This window comes from Lepidochelys olivacea (assembly GCF_965140295.1).
Source record: "Lepidochelys olivacea isolate rLepOli2 genome assembly, chromosome: 10".
Lineage (NCBI taxonomy): Eukaryota > Metazoa > Chordata > Testudines > Cheloniidae > Lepidochelys > Lepidochelys olivacea.
The window spans coordinates 47,960,802-47,981,862 of record NC_140420.1 but is presented as its reverse complement, the minus strand read 5'-3'; the positions used below and the strand labels follow the sequence as shown (position 1 = coordinate 47,981,862).

Below are 21,061 nucleotides of genomic sequence, written 5' to 3'. Positions count from 1 at the left end.
TCCATTTATGGGTTTATTTTACATGACACAGAAGGGCCAAGTCACATGACAGCACCAGCCATTGCACGGCTGCGGTTTTTGTATATGAAGCAGATGGTCAGAGTCACGGAGGCCAAACCAATAGCAGCCGCCACCAAGCTCAGCCCAAGCACCAGCCCAGGAGTCTCTTCTGCACCTGTAGGAAAGATCTGTGGTTAGAATGGGAACCAGGCACTTTTCCAGCTTTAGTGAAATCGCTGGGTGTTTGTATCCTACATAGGCAAGCCAGTTATTCCCTCTTTTGTAGCCAGGCATTTGATTTTTCCCTTCTTAAGTGTAGTGCTTAGCATTTCATGGACTTTCATCTTGAATTCTCCAGTCAGTTTTGAATTCTTATCCTGTACTCCAGAGTGCAAGCTGAGAGGGGTTGCACGGTGTCAGCCACATTTTAAGTACACTCAACTGTCTTATCTAAGAGATTCACAAAAATATTGACTAGTACCAGACCCAGGAACTGTCTGCTTAAATACACCCTCTCAGTCACAGCAGACTGCTGATAACTACTGAGTAACATCTTTCAACCAGTTGCATCTACATGCATTTCCTTAGTTTGCTTATGAGACTCATTGGACTGATCCAAGGCTGACTAAAAAAGTCTATACACACACCTGACATCTGCTTCCCCCACCTCCTGCACCACTAGGCCAGTAATTTCCTTTTTTGACAGTTATTGATCAAACACAAATGTCAAACCAATTCATGCTGCCTACTCCCTATAACCCTATTGTCTTCTAGGTGTCTACCTGTAAGGTACGGCACAATCAGTTTGTAATAAAGTTAGGCTAATTAGTCCCCCGCCCCCCCAGATATATTCTTTAGGCAGAGACATTAAACTGATCTAAGATCCAGGAGAGGACACAGAACACATGTACATCAAGAATAGACAAGGTATCCTTTTTTTAAATCCTGTCCTTCCTGAAGGAGCTATATCCATCTATAGCTACATTCCAGTCATCAGATTTCTCCCACCAAGCTGGGACATAAGCTAAACTTATGTACTTCTACCACCACTTTATTCCCCATACTCCTTGGATGTTGATCCACAAATCCAAGACATGATCAGATTCCCACCTTGTTAATCCTATGACCCTACTGTAATTTTCCATGTTCCCTCCTAAATCTAGCCCTCTGTTAAGGTCACTCTATTGGTTCTGTGGTATGTGTTTTGTCATAACTTCCTGGAGCAGGAGTCAGGCACTTCCTGTTAAACAAGCCACCCAGATTATAAATTAGTCTCAGCCACTTTAGTGCTTCAGCCCAGCTGGGGGTGGAGTCAGGAGTGGAGGATGGAGAACTTCCCTGGATTCTAGTTTGCTTCTTTTGGGTCCTCCCCACTGGTCTGACAGCCCATAGGTTTGTCCTGGCAAAGCCATTTACTCAGTGTTCCCTTGGGTTGCAGGGCTGAGCCTGGTGGTTGCAGGGAGTTTTCACTTTTCATAAAGGCCCAATGCCCTGAAGGTGCATGGATTACTACTATACAAGTTAAGTACCTGGTGATGCTGCCTTCCCTACTTCCATTTGATCTTCCACAAGATTCCTGGATCCCCAATAGGCATCAGTGATGAATAGGGGTCCTACCACAACATCAGCCTGAGCCTCCCTCAGTGAGGAGTCACCTGTATTGAGGTAAGAGATGTTACTACATCGGTGTTGCTTCTTTTGTTATCCACATTGTGATAAAGCCAAGCTGAAGGTCCCTGGGTTGTCTAGCAGAACCCCCTTTTTTATTGAGAGAGACCTAAACACCACACAGCCACCTATTAACTCTGATTATAGAGATCCTACCATGCCTGGAGGCCACGTCTCTCTGGAAGCGCCTCCCTGACCATCTGTCCAGAGGGTTCACTCTCCTGGACTGTCCAGCCAGCCCACAGTTCCCAGTCTCACAGCACCTGCAGATGTCTCGGGTGCCTTCCACTGGAGACCAGCTGGAACAGAACAGGAACAGTCATCTACAGTGAAGAGTTCTATTCTAGGCTGCCTGTCACTCCCCTGATGGGGTTCTAGGCTACTCACATGTTGCCTGCTTTGTTGAAGGAACAAGCCTTGTTCAAGGCATCTGGGGCTTGCTCAGCTGCAGTGACTTTCAGATGACAGGTGATGTAGATCTGGAAGGGAAGTGGGAAGAGGGGTTAGGACCATCCCAGGGGACCCTAACAGCTGCTTAGCCTGGGGAAATCGACTTGGAGCAGAAATGTGGGCTCTCACCAAGTTCCTGGCATCTCCTGCAAACCTGAACACATCCACCATGAACTGCAGTGAGTCCTGCCTGGGCCTGGGGGATATGAAGGCCGAGGTGGTGTCATCTAATCTTCCATCCACCAGGCACCTACACACAAGAACCAAGGGTCAGTAAGAGTCCCTGATCAGTCTTGTTTTAGTCTAGAAAGGGCTCCCAGCTCTTACCCATTGAAGTCAATGACAGCATAGCGGGGAGAGGAGTCCCTGTCTGGGCTCAGGGTGGCCACACAGCTGTCCACAAAGAGCCTCAGAGCCACATGGTTCCCAGTGCTGACATCAGCTTGGATATGCATGACCTCCCCCAGCTGGAATCCATTGGAGGGTCTCTCAGCACTCCAGTCATCTGGAAGGGAAGTTCACAGTGAGCAGGACAGACAGGCATGGCTGGGCTCCCCTGAACGGACCTCCCACCTACCATTCATCAGGTGCAGGGAGAAATCCAGCCTCTCCTCAGCAGACAGGGTAGAGCTGAAGGGAACCCACGTTGGCTTGATGGCTTTACTGCTCACATTGTCCTTCCTGGGAGAGGAGCAAACCTCAGTCACTGAGTCAGATCCCAGACCAGGGACTGAAGGGGAGGGAGGGGATCTGAGCATCTCAGACTCTCACCTGGGGTAGAGACACTCAATGGGAATCACAGCTGGATTGGTTCTTAGGATCACTGGGTTGCTGGCAGGTGTGGGGTTATAGTTCAGGCTTGTGCTGTAAACCAGGGAGTCCGGGGTCATCTGGGAAGGAGCAGACATGGAAGGGTTAACAGCACACAAGTGACATACAAAACTAGTAGGTTACAGCAAGACCTAGAGAAACATTTCCTATTAACAGAAAAGTCTTTCAACACGTGCACAACCATAGATGTAAGGTAACAGGAACTCTGGTTTTAGGGCTCCTTCCGCAGAAGGCCAGCCAGGTAAATACTGGTGTGTACTGTAGGCTCTAGTGCTGTATAGCTCTAGTCATTGCTAGAAATAGATGCTGCACTTTCCTACAGGTAGTCATCTTATCCCCCACAGTGATGTCACTCTGGAAGTCAGTGAGAATCTAGCTCCCATTGGGCACTCCTTTATGCTGTTGGCCATCCTTCCCTGGGCAGGATGAATTAATCCAGCTGCCCTGGCCTATTGTTATAGGGACTCTCCCATGGCAAGAGTCATTGTGAAAGTGAGACAGGGGAAGTCCAACAGCTGGTTGCGACTATCTCTTAGCATTGCAAGCAGGGAAGCGGATCAGCATGGTGGTATCTCAAGATATGACCCAAAGAGCTCAGTTTCCTTGCTGATAACACACTGGCCTACAGCCTCCCACAGCACTGGGCATCAAAGGCGCAGCAGAAAATTAAGTGGGATCCATGTGCTCTTGTCCACACCATGTACTTCTCTAAAGTTAGGGCTAAAACTACAAAAAAGCTGTGTTCTTAACTCAGGTGAGCTAACTGGGGTTCAAATAGCAGAGAAGACCTGGCACATCTTGTTTTAACCCAGGTTGCAGCTGAGATGCAACCCCAGGCTCCTCTACAAGTATTAGCCGAGCTGCTAACATAAGTTAGAAAGCCAAGCTGCTGTAACTTCACTGCTGTTTGACCCCCCAAGATAGCCAATGCTAAGTAAGAACAGCTTCTTTGAGTTTAGATACACACTAGATCAAACCCTCTAGAAGGGCACTATTGTGAGGCAAGTGTTAGACAAGGAAACCCCAAGCTAATCAAGTGACATGTGCCAGGTTCCTGCTCTCCAACTCAGATACGATATTGGGGGATCATTCACTCACTTACCCCCAATCCTTATGGGACTCCAAGGAGGGAGAGGTCACAACCCATCAGTGCATTTACTTGGATTTTCTTGTGTCTTATAGGACCAGGCCTATTCTGGCCTAAGCAAGATTTACAGCCTGTGTCCAGAGGGACATTCACACAGTGCTACCAAGCATCCCTCCCCACCCTATCTTTGGGCACTGCTTTAAAAGCACAGCTCAGGATTGTTTTGTGGGACAGGTGACATTAGGGATTCTGATGCAGCATCCACAAGGGAGGACCAGAGTTAATTCCACCCTTTGGTGCCTTTAACCCAACATTGCTTTTACACCCCATTTAGCCCCCCAATAAAGCACAAATGGGACAAAGTGTATGAGGCTCATCTTACTCACAGGTGGTCTAGCTTGTATGAAGCTGCCTTACCTGCAAGGTGCTGCCACATTCATGGAGCCCAGCTTCAAAAGTCACCATGTTCTCTGCAGCATTAAGGGATGTGTACTGGCAGGCAGCCGGGCCAAGACTCAGGTCAGCAGCTTTGATCAGTCTCCCATCCCAAACAGATCCCTGTGCACAGTGATCACCATCTGAGCCTCTTCACACTGCACCAGGACAGGCTGCAGTGGGGACACAGCCCTGAGCTGGGAAGCATCAGGCTGAGCCCAGGGATAGGGCTGGGCAAGAGAAGGCACATGGGGCTGTCTCTGAGGGGGCTCAGCCCTGAGGTTGGGTCTCCAGATGGCTGAGTCACCCCTAGAGAAATCCCAGGGATTGTAACAGGTCACTCTACTGACTACCCAGCATAGAAGAGCAATGCCCAGACCACCCCTATACCCCATCCTTCCTGCCTGAAGCAAACCCAGTACAGAAAGAAACTGCTGCTCTGCGACCCTTTATACCCTGCACCTAAAGCTAGCTCACAGCTGCCCCAGATAATTAACACCCTCCCCCAGACTGCAGGCAGCTGGAGCCCAATCACACCCACTGCTCACACCCTGGAGCAGGGAAATGGGAGGAACAATGGGAATCAGTCCCACCTGTTGGTCAGTTCATCAGTTGTATTTTGGGAGATTCCTACCATGTTTTATTCAATTAAAGTTTAAAAGATTTTGATATGATGGAAGTGCCAGTTGTACAGTCTGCTTTGGGAATGATGGATTCCAGGGGGCTTTCCATCATGGGGCAGTGGTAGCTGCACCAGAGTTAAACTTGTAACATGGACTTGTTAAAGCCGAAGTTTGCATCCTCTCTGAAATCCACATACCCAGGCAGATCAGTTTCTGGGTCAATGGCTGGGGTGGAGATTGTGATGCAAAGTTGAGTTCATTTGACCAAAGGCATCTTCTCCAGATACAGCTCTGCCAAAGGGCCTGTTTTTAAATGTGAACATTCTTATCATGAGAGTCATAGATTCCAAGGCCAGAAGAAAGAATCTCATCTGACGTTCTGACCAGCACAGGCCAGAGAATTTCCCCCAAACAATTCCTAGAGCTGATCTCTCGGAAAAACATCCAACCTGGATTTTAAAATTGCCAGTGATGGAAAATCCACCCCCCTCCCACCTTAGTAAGTTGATCCGATTGTTAATTACTCTCACTGTGAAAGATTTACATCTTATTTCCAGTCTGAATTTGTCTAGCTTCAACCTCCAGCCATTAGATGGTGTTAGACCTTTGTCTGCTAGATTGAAGAGCCAATTCATAAATATTTGTTCCCCAGGTAGATATTTATACACTGTAATCAAGTCATCCCTTAATCTTCTCTTTGTTAAGACAATAAATTGAGCTCTTTCAGACTTTCCCTATAAGACATATTTTCTAATCTGTTACTCCTTCTCGTGGCTCTTCTCTGAACCCGCTCCAATTTATCAATATCCTCCTTGAACTGGATGCAGGATTCCAGCAGCAGTCATACCAGTGCCAAATAGAGAGGCAAAGTCAAATCTGTGCTCCAATTCGAGATTTCCCTGTTTATACATCTCAGGGTCATATCTGGCTGCAGCATCACACTGGGAGCTCACCCCCAAATCTTTTTCAGAGTCACTGCTGCCCAGAATAGAGTCCCCCATTCTGTAAGTATGGCTTACTCTCTTTGTTTCTAGATGTATATATTTACATTTAGACATATTCAAATGCATCTTGTTTGCTTGCGCCCAGTTTACCAAGAGATCCATATTGCTCTGTATCAGTGGCCTGTCCTCTTCATTATTTACCACTTCCCCAATTTCTGTATTATCTGCAAAAGTTATCAGTGATGATTTGATATTTTCCTCCAGCTCATCGATGAAAATGTTAAATAGCATCTGGGACCCCACTGGAAACATGTCTGCTCAATGACAATTCCCCGTTTATGGTTTTATTTTGAGACCCCCACTCAATTAGCCAGTTTTTAATACAATGAACGTGTGATGTGCTCATTTTAGATCGTTCTAGTTTTTTAATCAATATGTCATGTGGGACCAAGTCAAACGCCTCACAGAAGTCCAAGTCTACTATGTCAGTACTGTTACCTTTCTCAACCAAACTCGCAATCTCATAAAAAAAAATCAAGTTAGTTTGACAGGATCTATTTTCCATAAGGCCATGTTGATTGGCATGATTTACATTACTTTCCTTTAGTTCTTTATTAATTGAGTCCCATATCAGCTGCTCCATTAGCTTTCTCAGAATCGCTGACAGGCCTATAATTAACCAGGTCATCCCATTTACCCTTCATAAAAATTGGCACATTAGTTTACTTCTAGTCTTCTGAACCTCCGAGTACTCCAACACTTACTGAAAATCAAGATTAACGGTACAGCGAACTCCCCAGCCAGCGCTCTTATGTGCATAGAGATAGGTACTGCTCGGGGGGGTCCACCTGAAGCCAAGATCATTGGGATACCCCTGCTAAGGGCTAGTGTCCATTCCCAAAGTGCAAGTCCCTAAACTTGTCCCATCCATTCAACTTTATTGCTGGCCCTGGGGAGCAGTCCAGGGCTTGCTGGGAGCTCTGCATGCCAGGCCAGCGTCCACAGATGAAGATAGACAGAAGGACCTGTAGTTTGGGGAAGTTGCACTTGGCTGGGACCCAGAAGGACATAAATTCAAGAGTCCTCTTCTGCTGCTGCCTGTTAATATTGATGTGTATCACTCAGCTCTGATAATTGACCAGAACTTCCTGTCCTACATTGTGAGGGACACATCTCTCATTCTACCCCATTTTACAGATCAGGTAACTTTGAGGCTGCACAAGGCTCCTTCTGGGAGAACTCAGAATAAAATCCAGGCCATTAATATGACAGACCTCAGGGTCATCCATTGATCCATACTGGCATTTGAAATGCTCATACCAAATGCCTCTGGTTGGTTCTCCTGTCTGCAGCCATGGCTCTAACCTCTAGAGCTCACTGGCAGACCAGATACAGGAGCAGAATCCAGGAAGCCTGCATCTGCTGCTGTCTAACAGCACTAGTTACAGAGCAAGTAACCTCCAGGGTAAGGGACCACCTGGTGGTTTTGAAGGGTCAAATCCTTCTGCTGAGCTACATTGTGAGTTCTGTGGTTCCAAATGAAGGAATTTCTCTTTGGGGGTCTTGGTGAAGGTTGCAGCAAAATTTCTCTTTAGTGCAACATTTGGTTTTTTCTTCAAAATCAGTCACACTAGAATTTTGTTAGGTGGCCATTCATTTTGGCTCTTTAGTTTCCCTGTGTGGAATGGGGATGATTGTATTCCCTTCAGCCACTGCAGTTTTGGGTAGATAAATTCAGGGGTGTTTGCAAAGAAGAGTGGAGAGATGTCAGGGGCTCAGAGCTTTCTCGGTCAGGACAGTCATGTGGGGAACATTAGTCTGTGTTAAAGGGTGGAGTTGTGGCAGTAGCGTGGTTAACAGGGGAACCCCATCTGCTGTGTGGGGTGGAGGAGGGCTGGGAGAACAGAGGGACCAAGGGGCTGTTAGGAATGTAGCCAGGGGACCCCAGGGATGAAGGAGGGTCAGATACTTGTTCAGATCAGGCACTGGCTTCACATTCACCAGAGCAGGGTACAGCTCTGGTTCTGCCACTGTCTTCTTCTGTGACCGTGCCCAAGTCATTCTGTATCAGTTTCCACACATGTGAAATAGAGAGAATAGTTCCTCACTCCCACAACACTGTCAGGGTATCTTCACTAATATTAGCAAAGTGTTCATATAGTATGGTGATGGGGCTGTGTAAGCACCTTGCTGGAGGCATCAGTGGCTGCCCTCGGGCGCCACCTCCAGTGTTAGACTCATGGAGAGTCCGGACAACCCTTCTACCCCTTGAGAGGCTAGGTAAGGGGCACCAGTCTTAAACAGAAACAACGAGGAATCTTTATGGCACCTTAGAGACCAACGAATTTATCTGGGCCTAAGCTTTCGTGGGCTAGAACCCACTTCATCAGATGCAAGTGGGTTATAGCCCACAAAAGCTTATACCCAAATAAATTTGTTAGTCTCTAAGGTGCCATAAGGATTCCTCATTGTTTTTGCTGTTACAGACTAACATGGCTACCCCTCTGAAACCTGTCTTAAATAGCAAACGCCTTGGTAGCTACCCTCAGGTCCAGGCCTAAGCAGTCAAAGGATAGAGGTATGCGTTTGAATTTAAGGACTCCAAGTGCTAGCAAATCCTCCAGTGCTCCTGCTAAGCGGTACGAGGGTTCATCATCCCCTCTTGTAAATATTGGCATCTTCTGTTCAGTTTCAATGTGGTTGCTTCAGCTCCCAGATCTCTTATGTCTTCATCTGTTAAGAAGGCCCCTGTGTCTGCAGTCTCCTCCCCATGTAGGAGCTGCTGAGCCAACTCACTCACTGCTGATCTCTCTTACTCTCCTCATTCTCTGGAAGAACTCTGGGCCCTGGAGAACACACACACAATGGATGCTAGAGCAGCATACCTCATTTTCCTTTCTTTTTGCAAAGACCAGGCCAAAAATGGCCCAGGCCCATTGTTCCTAGTTTCAGAGCTGTACATCACAGCTAGTGACATTTCCCTCTCCTCTCCCATGCACTCGCTCTGCCAGGGCCGCCTCAGGTCGCTGAAGAACGTGTTAATGGAAACGGGTTGGCACTGTAACAAGAGTTTTCTAAAAAAGCGAAGATCAGCCCCTGTAGAGGGCAAGTTTTAGTCAGCACAGAGTTCTTCTCTGGATGTGTGAGCAGTGTCTAGTTAAGCAGCTTGCTGACCTGGGACAGACTTCTTTCACCAATGGCATTTTAATCTAATCAGGCTTCAGCACCGAAGGTGGTTTAAGCAGGTTACGCTAGACCAACACGCAGACAAGCCAAGGCATTTCAGTGAGCACAGGGCCACATTCATCACGAATGCCTGCCTACTGCAGTCATACTAGGGATAGGCCTGGGCCATTATTAACCTGATGGCATTGCTACCACAACTCAGAGTGCTGTGAATAGATACAGAGTGTTGTCAGTACTCAGCCCTGGGCCCTGTTTGAAAGGGGAGTAGTGGCTAGGAGCGGGAGGGTTTCCCCCAGTAGTCTGGGGAAAGGGCTCTAGGATCTTGCAGTTGACAGGGAGCAGCTCAGAGAGAGAGAGAGGAGGGTGTCTCCTTTAATATTTGTCCATTACATGGCATGACCAGCAGTTCAGCTGTTCATATAGAGGAGGATAATGCCACATACAGCCTGGGTGCTCCCTGGGGTGGGGGGGGGGGAAGAGGAGGAGAAATCTCATTGAAATACCCCAGAGGGACAAAGTCAGGCAAGCCCTGAGTTAAAACTGGCAAGAAATATTCGTGACAAGAAGGGGTTCTATAACTCTATCAGACAAAAGGAAGCCCAGGGCCTGCTGCTCATTGGAGGTGGTGAGCTGGTAATAGAAGATAAGAAGGCAGAACTGCTCAATGCTGCCTTTCTTCAGTCTTCAGACCCAAAAATAACATGACTAGATAACTAGCGAAGTTCCACTTTATTGTCTAGGGTAAGTAAAGAATACACAGGAGATTGAATTCATTCAAATTAGTCAAGCAGGGTCTGAGGTCACTCAGCCCAGAGCCACAGGTGATATTTGTCCACTCAGGGAGGACAGGAGAGGTCCTGGCCACCTGAAGGGTTAACAGTGTTCCTCTTTAAAAAGGAGGAGCTGGGGAACCATACAGACCAGTCAGCCTGACCTTGATACCTGGGACGCTACTAGGCCAATGTATAAAACATTCCATTTGCATGTAGCTAGAGGATGAAGGGGTAAGACTAGCAGCCAGCATGGATTTACCAATAACAAGATCACAAACCAACTGGATTTCCTTCTTTGACAAGGTAACTGGTTGGACGGAGGAGGGAAATGCGGTGGATAAAAATATACCTGGACTTAAGCAAATGTCAGGTGGGACTATGGCTAAAGCAAGCTGGAGAAACGCAGGCTCAGTAGAACTACCATTAGATACATAATGGTCAAACAACTGCAAAACCATGACTATTTATGAAATGACATTGAAGTGTCAGGTCTTGCAGGGGGTTCCTTAGGACTCTGTTCTGGGGCTAGTGTTATTTAACATTAGGGAGCTGAACCTAGGAGTAGAGGTATGGCTCATGTTTGCAGATGAGACAAAGCTGGGTTGTCAACAGTGCTGAAGCTGTAATGAAAGATGCCTTGTAATGAAAGGCTCAAGCTTTTTTTTTTTTTTTTGAACTTCCATAACCAAATGCAGCAATCCCAGAGATATTGGGGCTCTGAACTGCCAAGCCTAGAAGTGCCAGGGCTCAGCCCTCAAACAAATTAAGCATTGGTTGTAAACACTTTGGAGGATAGAACTAAAATTTAGAGGGATCTTGATAAATTGGAGATGTAGGCAAGAGACAAAACAAAATTCACTAACGTTTAAGATGCTATACTTAGGGAAGACAAACCAAATGCACCAAATACAGAGTGGAGGATAACTGGCTTGTCAGTAGCACTGCTGAGAAGAACTGGGGAGTTGTGGTGGATCACAACCACATCAGGAGTCAACCAGGCAATACTGTCTTCTCCCCCCTAAAAAAACCCATGCAATTTTAGGTTGCATAAACAGATAATATGCAAGTACCACTACTTACAGCTGGCTAGGCCTAAGCTGGAATACTATGTCCAATTTTGGACAGAGCTGCATAGAAAGGATGTGGAGAAACTGAAAAGGATCCAGAGGCAAGAAAAAAAAAGTCAAAGGGATAGAATATAAGCCATTGAGCAAAGGCTGAAGGAACTGGGTATGTTTTGTTTGGAAAAGAGGAGATTAAGGGGGGGGGGGGAATATGACAGTCTTCAGATACTTGAAAGGCTGCCATAAAAAAGGCTGGATAAAAATTGTTCTCTTGTGCCAGAGGCCAAGAGAAGAGGCAATGGGTTCAAATTACAGCAAAGTAGATTTCAATTAAATCTCAAAAAAATTCTTAACTAAGAACAGAACGACAATGGAACAGACTAGGGAAGTCATGGAAACTTTCAGAGGTTTTCAAAAGAGGCTGGATAGCTATCCACAGGCTCCAACTCTGGGTGATCCAGCCCTGGAGCACCCATTGGAGGGAGAGAGGGGAGAAGAGTGAGCACCCACCAGCAGGCCCCTGATCAACTCTTGCCTCTCCCTCCAGCACCTCCTGCCTACCAATGGGCACTGCTGGTCAGCTCCTCCCCTTCTAGGGCCTCCCACCTGCTGTGGTCAGCAGCATGCAGGAGGTGCTGGGGAGCAGTGAGGGTGGGGCATGGAGGAGTGGAGCAGGGGTCAAGCACCCACCAGCAATTCAGAAAGCCAGCACCTCTGTAGCTATCTGTCTTGGCTGGAAAAGCACTGGTCTAAACCATCCTTCTCATTTGCAGACCCTTAAATTTTTAATGGAGGTGTGGATCCCTTTGGGGATCTGTCTGCAGACCCCCAGGGGTCCATGGACTATAGTTTTCAAACTCCTGCACCTTAGGAGCACCTAAGTGCATGGAGCAGCTTGTCTCCTTTCCCCCTTGCCCACAGAACAGAAGACCCCTCCCGCACCCATTAGGAAATCAGCACTGACCAGATGAGACATTTTGTAGTTTTATTTTATGTTAGACAGAAGGTGCCAGTCACACAGTTCCAGCAGTGGTACAGCTGTGGTTTTTGTATATGAAGCAAATGGCAAGAACCATGGAGGCTAAAGCTATGGCAGCTGCCACCAAGGTCAGTCCCAGCTCCAGCCCAGGATTCTCCTCTGCACCTACAGGAAGAGGTCAGTGGTTAGAACTGGAATTGGAGCTTCTTGGTGCAGACACCCCCACCACAGATTAGGAAGTGGTAAGTTCTTGTTTGTGCTGTTCAGCTATTGCTCAGCTTTGTGGACCTGATCCTTCATATTGATTTTGTTGACTAGTGTTTTAGTCCAAGACCAGCTGGAGTCAACTGGAATCTGGATTCTAGAGTTGTGGGTTTTAGGACACCTTTTGGTGCAACTAATCAGCTGAACTGCAGGGGGGCATTGCTGCTAGTCTAGAGATTTCTCTGCAGTGTTTAAGAGGGCATGCCCCTGGATTTAGTTTGCTCTTTTGCTTTCCAGCTGCTGCCCACAGGCTGGATAGCACTAGATTTGTCCTTGAAAGGTCCATTATTCAAGGTTCTCTTGAGGTGGAAGGCATCCCCCAAAAGATTCATAACATATGCTCCCAGGGTACACGGCTGGTTCTTATAACCTAGATGATACCTGGTGCTGCCACCTTCCTGGTTTCCATTTGATCTTCTACAACATCCCTGGATTCTTGGTAGGCATCAAGGATGAATAGGGGTCCAACCACAACATCAGCCTCTCCTACCCTCACTGAGGAGTCACCTGTATTGACAAAAGAATTCATCAACATTACTGCTCTTTTCCTCCTAAAAAGGGGATGACAACCAAACAGTGGGTTTGGCTAAGAGAAACATTTGGGCTCAGCCCCCTATTAGCTATGTAGGATATACAGCCTACCATGTCTGGAGGCCACATCTCTCTGGAAGCGCCTCCTTGGCCATCTGTCCAGAGGGCTGCCTCTCCCAGACTGTCCAAGCAATGCACAGTTCCCAGTCTCACAGCACCTGCAGATGTCTTGGGTGCCTTCCACTGGAGCCCAGCTGGAACAGAAGAAGGGGCAGGGTCACTTACAGTAAGACTTGTCCTCTCCAGGCTGCTGATCCCACCAGCCCCCAAACCACCTCCATGGGGTTCTACTCCAGCTACTCACATGTTGCCTGCTTTGTTGAAGGAGCAGGCCTTGTTCAAGGGATCTGGGGCTTGCTCAGCTGCAGTGACTTTCAGATGACAGGTGATGTAGATCTGGAAGGGAAGTGGGAAGAGGGGTTAGGACCATCCTAGGGGACACTCACTAACACCAGTTTAGCCTGGGGAAATCGACTTGGAGCAGAAATGTGGGCGCTCACCAAGTTCCTGGCATCTCCTGCAAACCTGAACACATCCACCATGAACTGCAGTGTGTCCTGCCTGGGCCTGGGGGATATGAAGGCCGAGGTGGTGTCATCTGATCTCCCATCCACCAGGCATCTACACACAAGAACTCTCGTTAGTAAGATCCCCACAGACTTGAGGTAGATTCCAGACTAGAAAGGGTTGCCACCTCTTACCCATTGAAGTCAATGACAGCATAGCGGGGAGAGGAGTCCCTGTCTGGGCTCAGGGTGGCCACACAGCTGTCCACAAAGAGCCTCAGAGCCACATGGTTCCCAGTGCTGACATCAGCTTGGATATGCATGACTTCCCCCAGCTGGAATCCATTGGAGGGTCTCTCAGCACTCCAGTCATCTGGAAGGCAATTTCACAGTGAGCAGGACAGACAGGCAGGGCTGGGCTCCCCTGAAGGGACCTCCCACCTACCATTCATCAGGTGCAGGGAGAAATCCAGCCTCTCCTCAGCAGACAGGGTGGAGCTGAAGGGAACCCATGTTGGCTTGATGGCTTTACTGCTCACATTGTCCTTCCTGGGAGGAGGAGCAAACCTCAGTCACTGAGCCAGATTCCAGAAGGGGAGGGAGGGGATCTGAGCATCTCAGACTCTCACCTGGGGTAGTGACACTCAATGGGAATCACAGCTGGATTGGTTCTCAGGATCACTGGGTTGCTGGCAGGGGTGGGGTTATAGTTCAGGCTTGTGCTGTAAACCAGGGAGTCTGGGGTCATCTGGAAGGAGGGGACATAGAAGGGTTAACAGCACACAACTGACATAGAAAGCTACAGTACTAGGTTCAGCAAGACCTAGAGAGATTTTTTCCTATTAACAGGATGTCTTTCAACACATGCCCAACTCATGCAATAACCATTGCTGGAAGGTAACAGAATCATTAGAGCTTTTTGAGCTCATTCCCCCAGAATGGCTGCCTGGGGACTCCTGATGGGCACTGTCGGGCCTAATTCTGCACAGCTGTGGTCACCACAGCTACTGCTTCTAGCAGTGTTCAACCATCATGTAGGATATGCTGTTTTCCCTTACAGGAAGGAAGCATTCTGGAAGACAGTCAACATCTAGCATCCTTTGGCCACTCCAGTTCTGCTGTCTGTCATCTCTCTCTGGGAGGAGTGCAGCTGTTGTGGCTTCTTGAAATAGGGACTCTTAGTGGAGGAGATTATTGCAAGGGCATGACTCAGCTCACTGTTCTCTCAGTGGAGAGGACGTTACTCAAAGGGGAAGCTCTGACAGCTAGTAGCTGCCGCTGAGCGCTGCGAGCAGGGGAACCAGTAACAGAAGCTATGGACTCAAGTCATTAAGCATCCTAGATGTTAATATCAGACTGGCATAGAGTCACCCATCAGCCACACTACTGTGCATTACAGAAAGTTAGCTGGGGCCTGCATGATGAGGGGGATCAGGATACTTATCTGAACCATTGGAGCTCCAGGCTTCTATGAAGCTGCCTTACCTGCAAGGTGCTGCCACATTCATGGAGCCCAGCTATAAAAGTCACGGTGTTCTCCACAGCATTAAGGGACGTGTACTGGCAGGCAGCCAGGCCAAGACTCAGGTCAGCAGCTTTGATCAGTCTCCCCGTCCCAAACAGATCCCTGTGCACAGTGATCACCATCTGAGCTTCCTCACACTGCACCATGACAGGCTGTAGCACGGACACAGCTCTGAGCTGGGAAGTATCAACCTGAGCCCAGGGGTAGGGCTGGGCAAGAGAGGACACGTGGGTTTCTCTGCGAGGGGGCTCAGCCCTGGGGGTGGGTCTCCAGATGGCTGAGTCACTCCTAGAGAAATCCCAGGGATTGTAACAGGTCACCCCACTGATCACCCAGCACAGGAGAACAAAGCCCAGATTGCTTCTGTACCCCATTCTGCCTGCCTACAGCAAACCCAGCATGAAGAGAAACTGCTGCTCTGGGCCCTTTATACCCTGACCTAAAGCCAGCTCACAGCTGCCTCAGGTAATTAATTCCCCAGACTCACCCTGGGAGCAGGGAAATAATGAATGGGAATTAATGCCAACTGGGAGTTGTTATCATTTGTGTTTTAGGAAACCGCCTACGTGGTTTCAGCCAATTAATAGCTAACAGACTTTGATGCTGATGGGAACTATCAGTTATGTAGCGTGTGATACTGATGACGGATTCCAGATGGAATTTTTGTATGTTATGAATCTTGTGCTGTGAGTGGGAAGCATTTAGTCCAACTGATTTGCTGATGAAATAGCTTAAATCACAGTCTTAAAGATTTATTAGCTTTAGTCTTCACCTCGTGCTCATAAAAGACAGTGCAACTGAGCAAATATGACTCTGTGCTGTTTGGAAAGCTGCCTCAGGGTGAGAAATGCTCCTTACTGCATAGACACCACAAATGGCCCAGGACAGGAATAGCGAGGGAGTGATGCACATCAGATCTGCGGAGCCCTGGTGAAGCTGAGATGGAGCCCCACAACTGAAACAAGAGCAGCTCAGGAAGGAAGTGTTTTGGCAGATCCCTGAGGAATCCAGGAGCGGGATCTCAAGGACGTCTTGCTGGGAACAGCGGTTGTGCGTCGTCTGGGAAGCACTGGCAATCAAAATGCCTCTGAATGCACTGTGCGCTCATGTGAGCATTCGTAAATTAGGACTTGGATGGGCAGATGGATCAAGGAACATCAGCAAAAAAAAACAAACCAACCCAGACTGTTTAGGAGAGTGCTGTGTTCCTGGAAGCAGCCTATCTCATAATGCTCCTTGGCCCACACATCCTCAGAGGAATCCTAAATCACTTTGAGGATCTGGGCCTGAAATTTTACAGAGTAAGTGAGACGCATGAGGCATGGAACCCGGAGCTCAGTGCCTGCAAGCCAGAGCAGCCCAGGCCCAGCACTCCACCCAGCTCCCTGCCTGCCAGACAGTGGAGTTTCCTTTAACAGCAGGATTTCTCCTTTCTGCTCGTCTCTCTCACATCCTCCCGAGCAAATAGGATGTGCCTTGGGGCATGAGGCAGATAACGGAACCAAAACAGCCATTGTAGCGAGTCCAGTGTTGCAGCTGGGTGTGGAGAAGTGCCCCACCCGTCACCCCTCCCTGTTGGGTGGTGAGATACCCCATGTTCTCCATTGGATGGGAGACAGTTTGACATCCCTGTTGGTTGGTCTGACCCTAGTCCGCCATACCCCATACTTGGTCCATCCTCTATAGGCTCAGGCATTATTCTGGTGCTCATTTCTTGGGGGCATAGCTGTGCCCCACCCATGAGGTCCTGAAGTGTGGAGATCAAACTCAGGGCTCTCATTCAGCAGTAAAGACAAGGGCCCGGACTCTTGAAGGTATCTGGACACCTACCTCCCAGCTAGATGCCTAAATACCTTTGAGGATCTGGGCACACAGCAGGATCTGGGCCTACTTCTCCTCTGCCTGGCACCTTGTCAGAACAGTAGCATTTTGCACCCACTTGGCATGGGCATAAGCGACTACACAAGGGGACAGTCAGGCCCTGATTCTTGTTGCCTGATTCTAATCCTGAGATTCCCCTGTGTGCAGCATAAAGAGTTTTTAAAGGGGAAGGCAATGACCCCCTGACAATACCTGCCATAGAGGGGGCATCCCTGGCTGCTACAGAGCTGGGGTAATGGCTGTACGCTAGCCCTGCTCCCGGTCCCAACGACAGGGGCCATCCTGGTGGCAGGAAAGGGTAAGCCAAGGGTAGGGAGGGGGTATGGCTGAACTGTACCCTGCTATGGCTATTTTTCCGCTTGCTGGGGTCCCAGGAAATACAGTGTAACTTAGCACAGGCTGCTCAGACTTTCATCAGCGCCTGGCCAGCCCCCAAATACGGCAGGCCAGCTGTGGCTGAAAGCCAACTTTGCCTTCCCCTCTGTTTCTGGCCCAAGTGGAGCTGCGAATCAGGACCTTGGCCTCTTGTGTAGTAATGACAAGAGCCCGCTGCCCCTGCAGTGCTGATGTATTGCCAAAGTACAGACAAGGGGCACCCATGAACCTTTCCTCCATTAGCCTGGACTTCCCCCAACCTACTGACTGCTATTCCTACCTACATGCCTCCAGCTTTCACCCTGACCACACCACACGATCCATCGTCTACAGCCAAGCTCTGCGATACAACCGCATTTGCTCCAACCCCTCAGACAGAGACAAACACCTACAAGATCTCTATCAAGCATTCTTACAACTACAATACCCACCTGCGGAAGTGAAGAAACAGATTGATAGAGCCAGAAGAGTTCCCAGAAGTCACCTACTACAGGACAGGCCTAACAAAGAAAATAACAGAACGCCACTAGCCGTGACCTTCAGCCCCCAACTAAAACCCCTCCAACGCATTATTAAGGATCTACAACCTATGCTGAAGGATGACCCAACACTCTCACAAATCTTGGGAGACAGGCCAGTCCTTGCCTACAGACAGCCCCCCAACCTGAAGCAAATACTCACCAACAACCACATACCACACAACAGAACCACTAACCCAGGAACCTATCCTTGCAACAAAGCCCGTTGCCAACTGTGCCCACATATCTATTCAGGGGACACCATCACAGGGCCTAATCACATCAGCCACACTATCAGAGGCTCGTTCACCTGCACATCCACCAATGTGATATATGCCATCATGTGCCAGCAATGCCCCTCTGCCATGTACATTGGTCAAACTGGACAGTCTCTACGTAAAAGAATAAATGGACACAAATCAGATGTCAAGAATTATAACATTCATAAACCAGTCGGAGAACACTTCAATCTCTCTGGTCACGCAATTACAGACATGAAGGTCGCTATCTTAAAACAAAAAAACTTCAAATCCAGACTCCAGCGAGAAACTGCTGAATTGGAATTCATTTGCAAATTGGATACTATTAATTTAGGCTTAAATAGAGACTGGGAGTGGCTAAGTCATTATGCAAGGTAGCCTATTTCCCCTTGTTTTTTCCTACCTCCCCCCCCCCCCGACGTTCTGGTTAAACTTGGATTTGTGCTGGAAATGGCCCACCTTGATTATCATACACATTGTAAAGAGAGTGGTCACTTTGGATGGGCTATTACCAGCAGGAGAGTGAGTCTGTGTGTGTGTGGGGGGGGGGGGGGCGGAGGGTGAGAAAACCTGGATTTGTGCTGGAAATGGCCCAACTTGATTATCATACACATTGTAAGGAGAGTGATCACTTTAGATAAGCTATTACCAGCAGGAGAGTGGGGTGGGAGGAGGTATTGTTTCATGGTCTCTGTGTATATAATGTCTTCTGCAATTTCCACAGTATGCATCCGATGAAGTGAGCTGTAGCTCACGAAAGCTCATGCTCAAATAAATTGGTTAGTCTCTAAGGTGCCACAAGTCCTCCTGTTCTTTTTGCGAATACAGATTAACACGGCTGTTACTCTGAAACCATTCATATTCTTGTTATTCATGACTATTTAAATAGTACCAGGATATACACGGGGCTCTGTAAGACTCAGAACAAGAGACAATTTCTGCTTTGAAGCCTTACAGAGAGCGGGGGCCAGATCCTCAGCTGGTGTCAATGGGCTGCTCACTTTAATAGAGCTAGTCCATTGACACGAACCCAGGGTCTGGTCCATTGTCACGACCTGTCACCTGGCTTCGCTCTCCTCTCTCTTTTCAATCTCCCCAACAAGTTGTGTCCTGTTGGGGCTCATTCCAGTCTGTGATCCACTGCTCTCGCCTGTTCTGGATGAGTGGGGATGGTCCAGAGCTTGCAGCTCAAACTGCCTTTCAATCCATCTATGAAGTGTTTGTTTGGGTTCTCATGCTATCATGCCAGGAAATCCACTGCAGAGCTTTACAGGAAGAGACTGGAATTGATGTGCTGAGAACAAGGAGCACTGAACGGAGTCACAAAAGTCAAACCCCATCTGTAACACCCGTTCAAAAATAAAAAGGTTACAGGGCCCAGATCCAGTGGCCACTGTAACCAATTAAAAGACACCCATTGACGTCTATGGCTCTGGTATCTGGCTCTTAGAGAGGGATCTGATACAGAGGTGAACTTCCCAAGACGTCTGTTGTAGTAATTTAGATGGAAAACATGGGCCTAAGGTGTTAACACAACCCAGTCACTATACAATCTGAAACAGCATTAAACAAGGTGTAGGGGTTGGTATCTAGAGACCTCTTAATCCCATGGCAAACACACCATTAAAGATCCTTTTAACCTTTCATTAAAGATACAGAAAAGAAGAGAAAACAGTCAAAGCATCTGAAATGTAAAGTGATGCTTTCTTTTGTCCAACATCCCTTGTTCTCTTTCCCTGGAGAGAGTTTTTAGAAGGAAAGCCAGTCTAACCCAGTCAAGGATCTCTTAACTCCAAACCATCCCATCCCAGTTTCTTTTGGGTCAGATTGAGACTGACCCAGGTGCCAGGGAAGTTCTGGCATCTAGCAGTCTCAGGATAGCCTCCGCTGGGCCTTCCCGTAGGCAGCCTGTGGTCCTAGCCAGGCCTTCTTTTAAGAGACAAGCACAAAAGAGCCATCGCTCAGCTGGGTTTTTTCCTCTTTTAATGTCTCCCCCCACCCCACCGGCCTGACACCTGTCAGGTATAAAGGGGCAGGGCTGATTGAGCCCATGAGCTCTCATTAACCCCTTCACAGCCAGGATAGGGTCTGGATCTCCCATCTCAAGGAAGAATAAAATATGGTATAGAAGGGTACAGCTTGCTTAGGAAGGACAGGCAGGAAAAAAAAGGGAGGAGGTGTTGCCTTATATATTAAAAATGTATACACTTGGACTGAGGTTGAGATGGAAACAGGAGACAGATTTGCTGAACGTCTCTGGGTAAGGATAAAAAGGGAAAAAACAACTAACAAAATCATCCAAAGCACAGGACTTGGTGGTGATGGGACTTCAGCTACCCAGATATTTGTTGGGGAAATAACACAGCAGGGCACAGATTATCCAACAAGTTCTTGGAATGTATTGGAGACAATTTTTTATTTCAGAAGGTGGAGAAAGCTACTAGGGGAGAGGCTGTTCTAGATTTGATTTTCACAAATAGGGAGGAACTGGTTGAGAATTTGAAAGTAGAAGGCAGCTTGGGTGAAAGTGATCGTGAAATGGTAGAGTTCATGATTTTAAGGAATGGTAGGAAAGCGAACGGCAAAATAAAGACAATGGATTTCAAGAAGGCAGACTAGCACACACAGGGAGTTGGTAGGTAAGATCCCATGGGAAGCAAGTCTAAGGAGAAAAGCAATTGAAGACAGTTGGCAGTTTTTCAACAAGACATTATTAAGGGCACAAGCGTCAACTATCCAACTGCACAAGAAAGAAGGAGCTGACTGAGGAGATATCTGAGCCATTAGTGATTATCTTTGAAAAGTCATGGAAGATGGGAGAGATTCCAGAAGCCTGGAAAAGGGCAAATGTAGTGCCAATCTATAAAAAGAGAAATAAGGACAACCCGGGGAATTACAGACCAGTCAGCTTAACTTCTGTACCCGGAAAGATAATGGAGCAAATAATTAAGCAATCAATTTGCAAACATCTAGAAGATAATACGGTGATAAGTAACAGTCAGCATGGATTTGTCAAAAACAAATTGTGTCAAACCAATCTGATAGCTTTCTTTGACCGGGTAATAAGCCTTGTGGATATGGGGAAAGCGCTAGGCATGGTA

At 47.8% G+C, this 21,061-nt stretch overlaps 2 protein-coding genes across 2 annotated transcripts; both read right to left on the bottom strand.

Moving 5' to 3' along the window:
- LOC311527647 (zona pellucida sperm-binding protein 3-like) lies at window positions 1–4,866 on the bottom strand (the record flags this gene model as incomplete). The annotated part of the gene is given in 10 exon segments (XM_084641839.1): window positions 1–175; window positions 1,530–1,655; window positions 1,825–1,967; window positions 2,056–2,147; window positions 2,248–2,368; window positions 2,446–2,623; window positions 2,696–2,799; window positions 2,890–3,008; window positions 4,454–4,581; window positions 4,584–4,866. Coding segments are annotated over 10 exon segments (1,428 nt in total). The 3' UTR covers window positions 1–41.
- A 7,172-nt stretch (window positions 4,867–12,038) lies between these two features.
- On the bottom strand, window positions 12,039–15,346 carry LOC311527650 (zona pellucida sperm-binding protein 3-like). The gene is made up of 9 exons (XM_084641842.1): window positions 14,887–15,346; window positions 14,031–14,149; window positions 13,847–13,950; window positions 13,597–13,774; window positions 13,396–13,516; window positions 13,200–13,291; window positions 12,947–13,089; window positions 12,686–12,811; window positions 12,039–12,205 (listed from the first exon to the last, which is right to left on the bottom strand). Exons 1-9 carry the CDS (start codon window positions 15,298–15,300, stop codon window positions 12,075–12,077), a joined length of 1,428 nt encoding a protein of 475 aa, XP_084497968.1. The 5' UTR covers window positions 15,301–15,346; the 3' UTR covers window positions 12,039–12,074.
- Window positions 15,347–21,061: the final 5,715 nt, after the last annotated feature.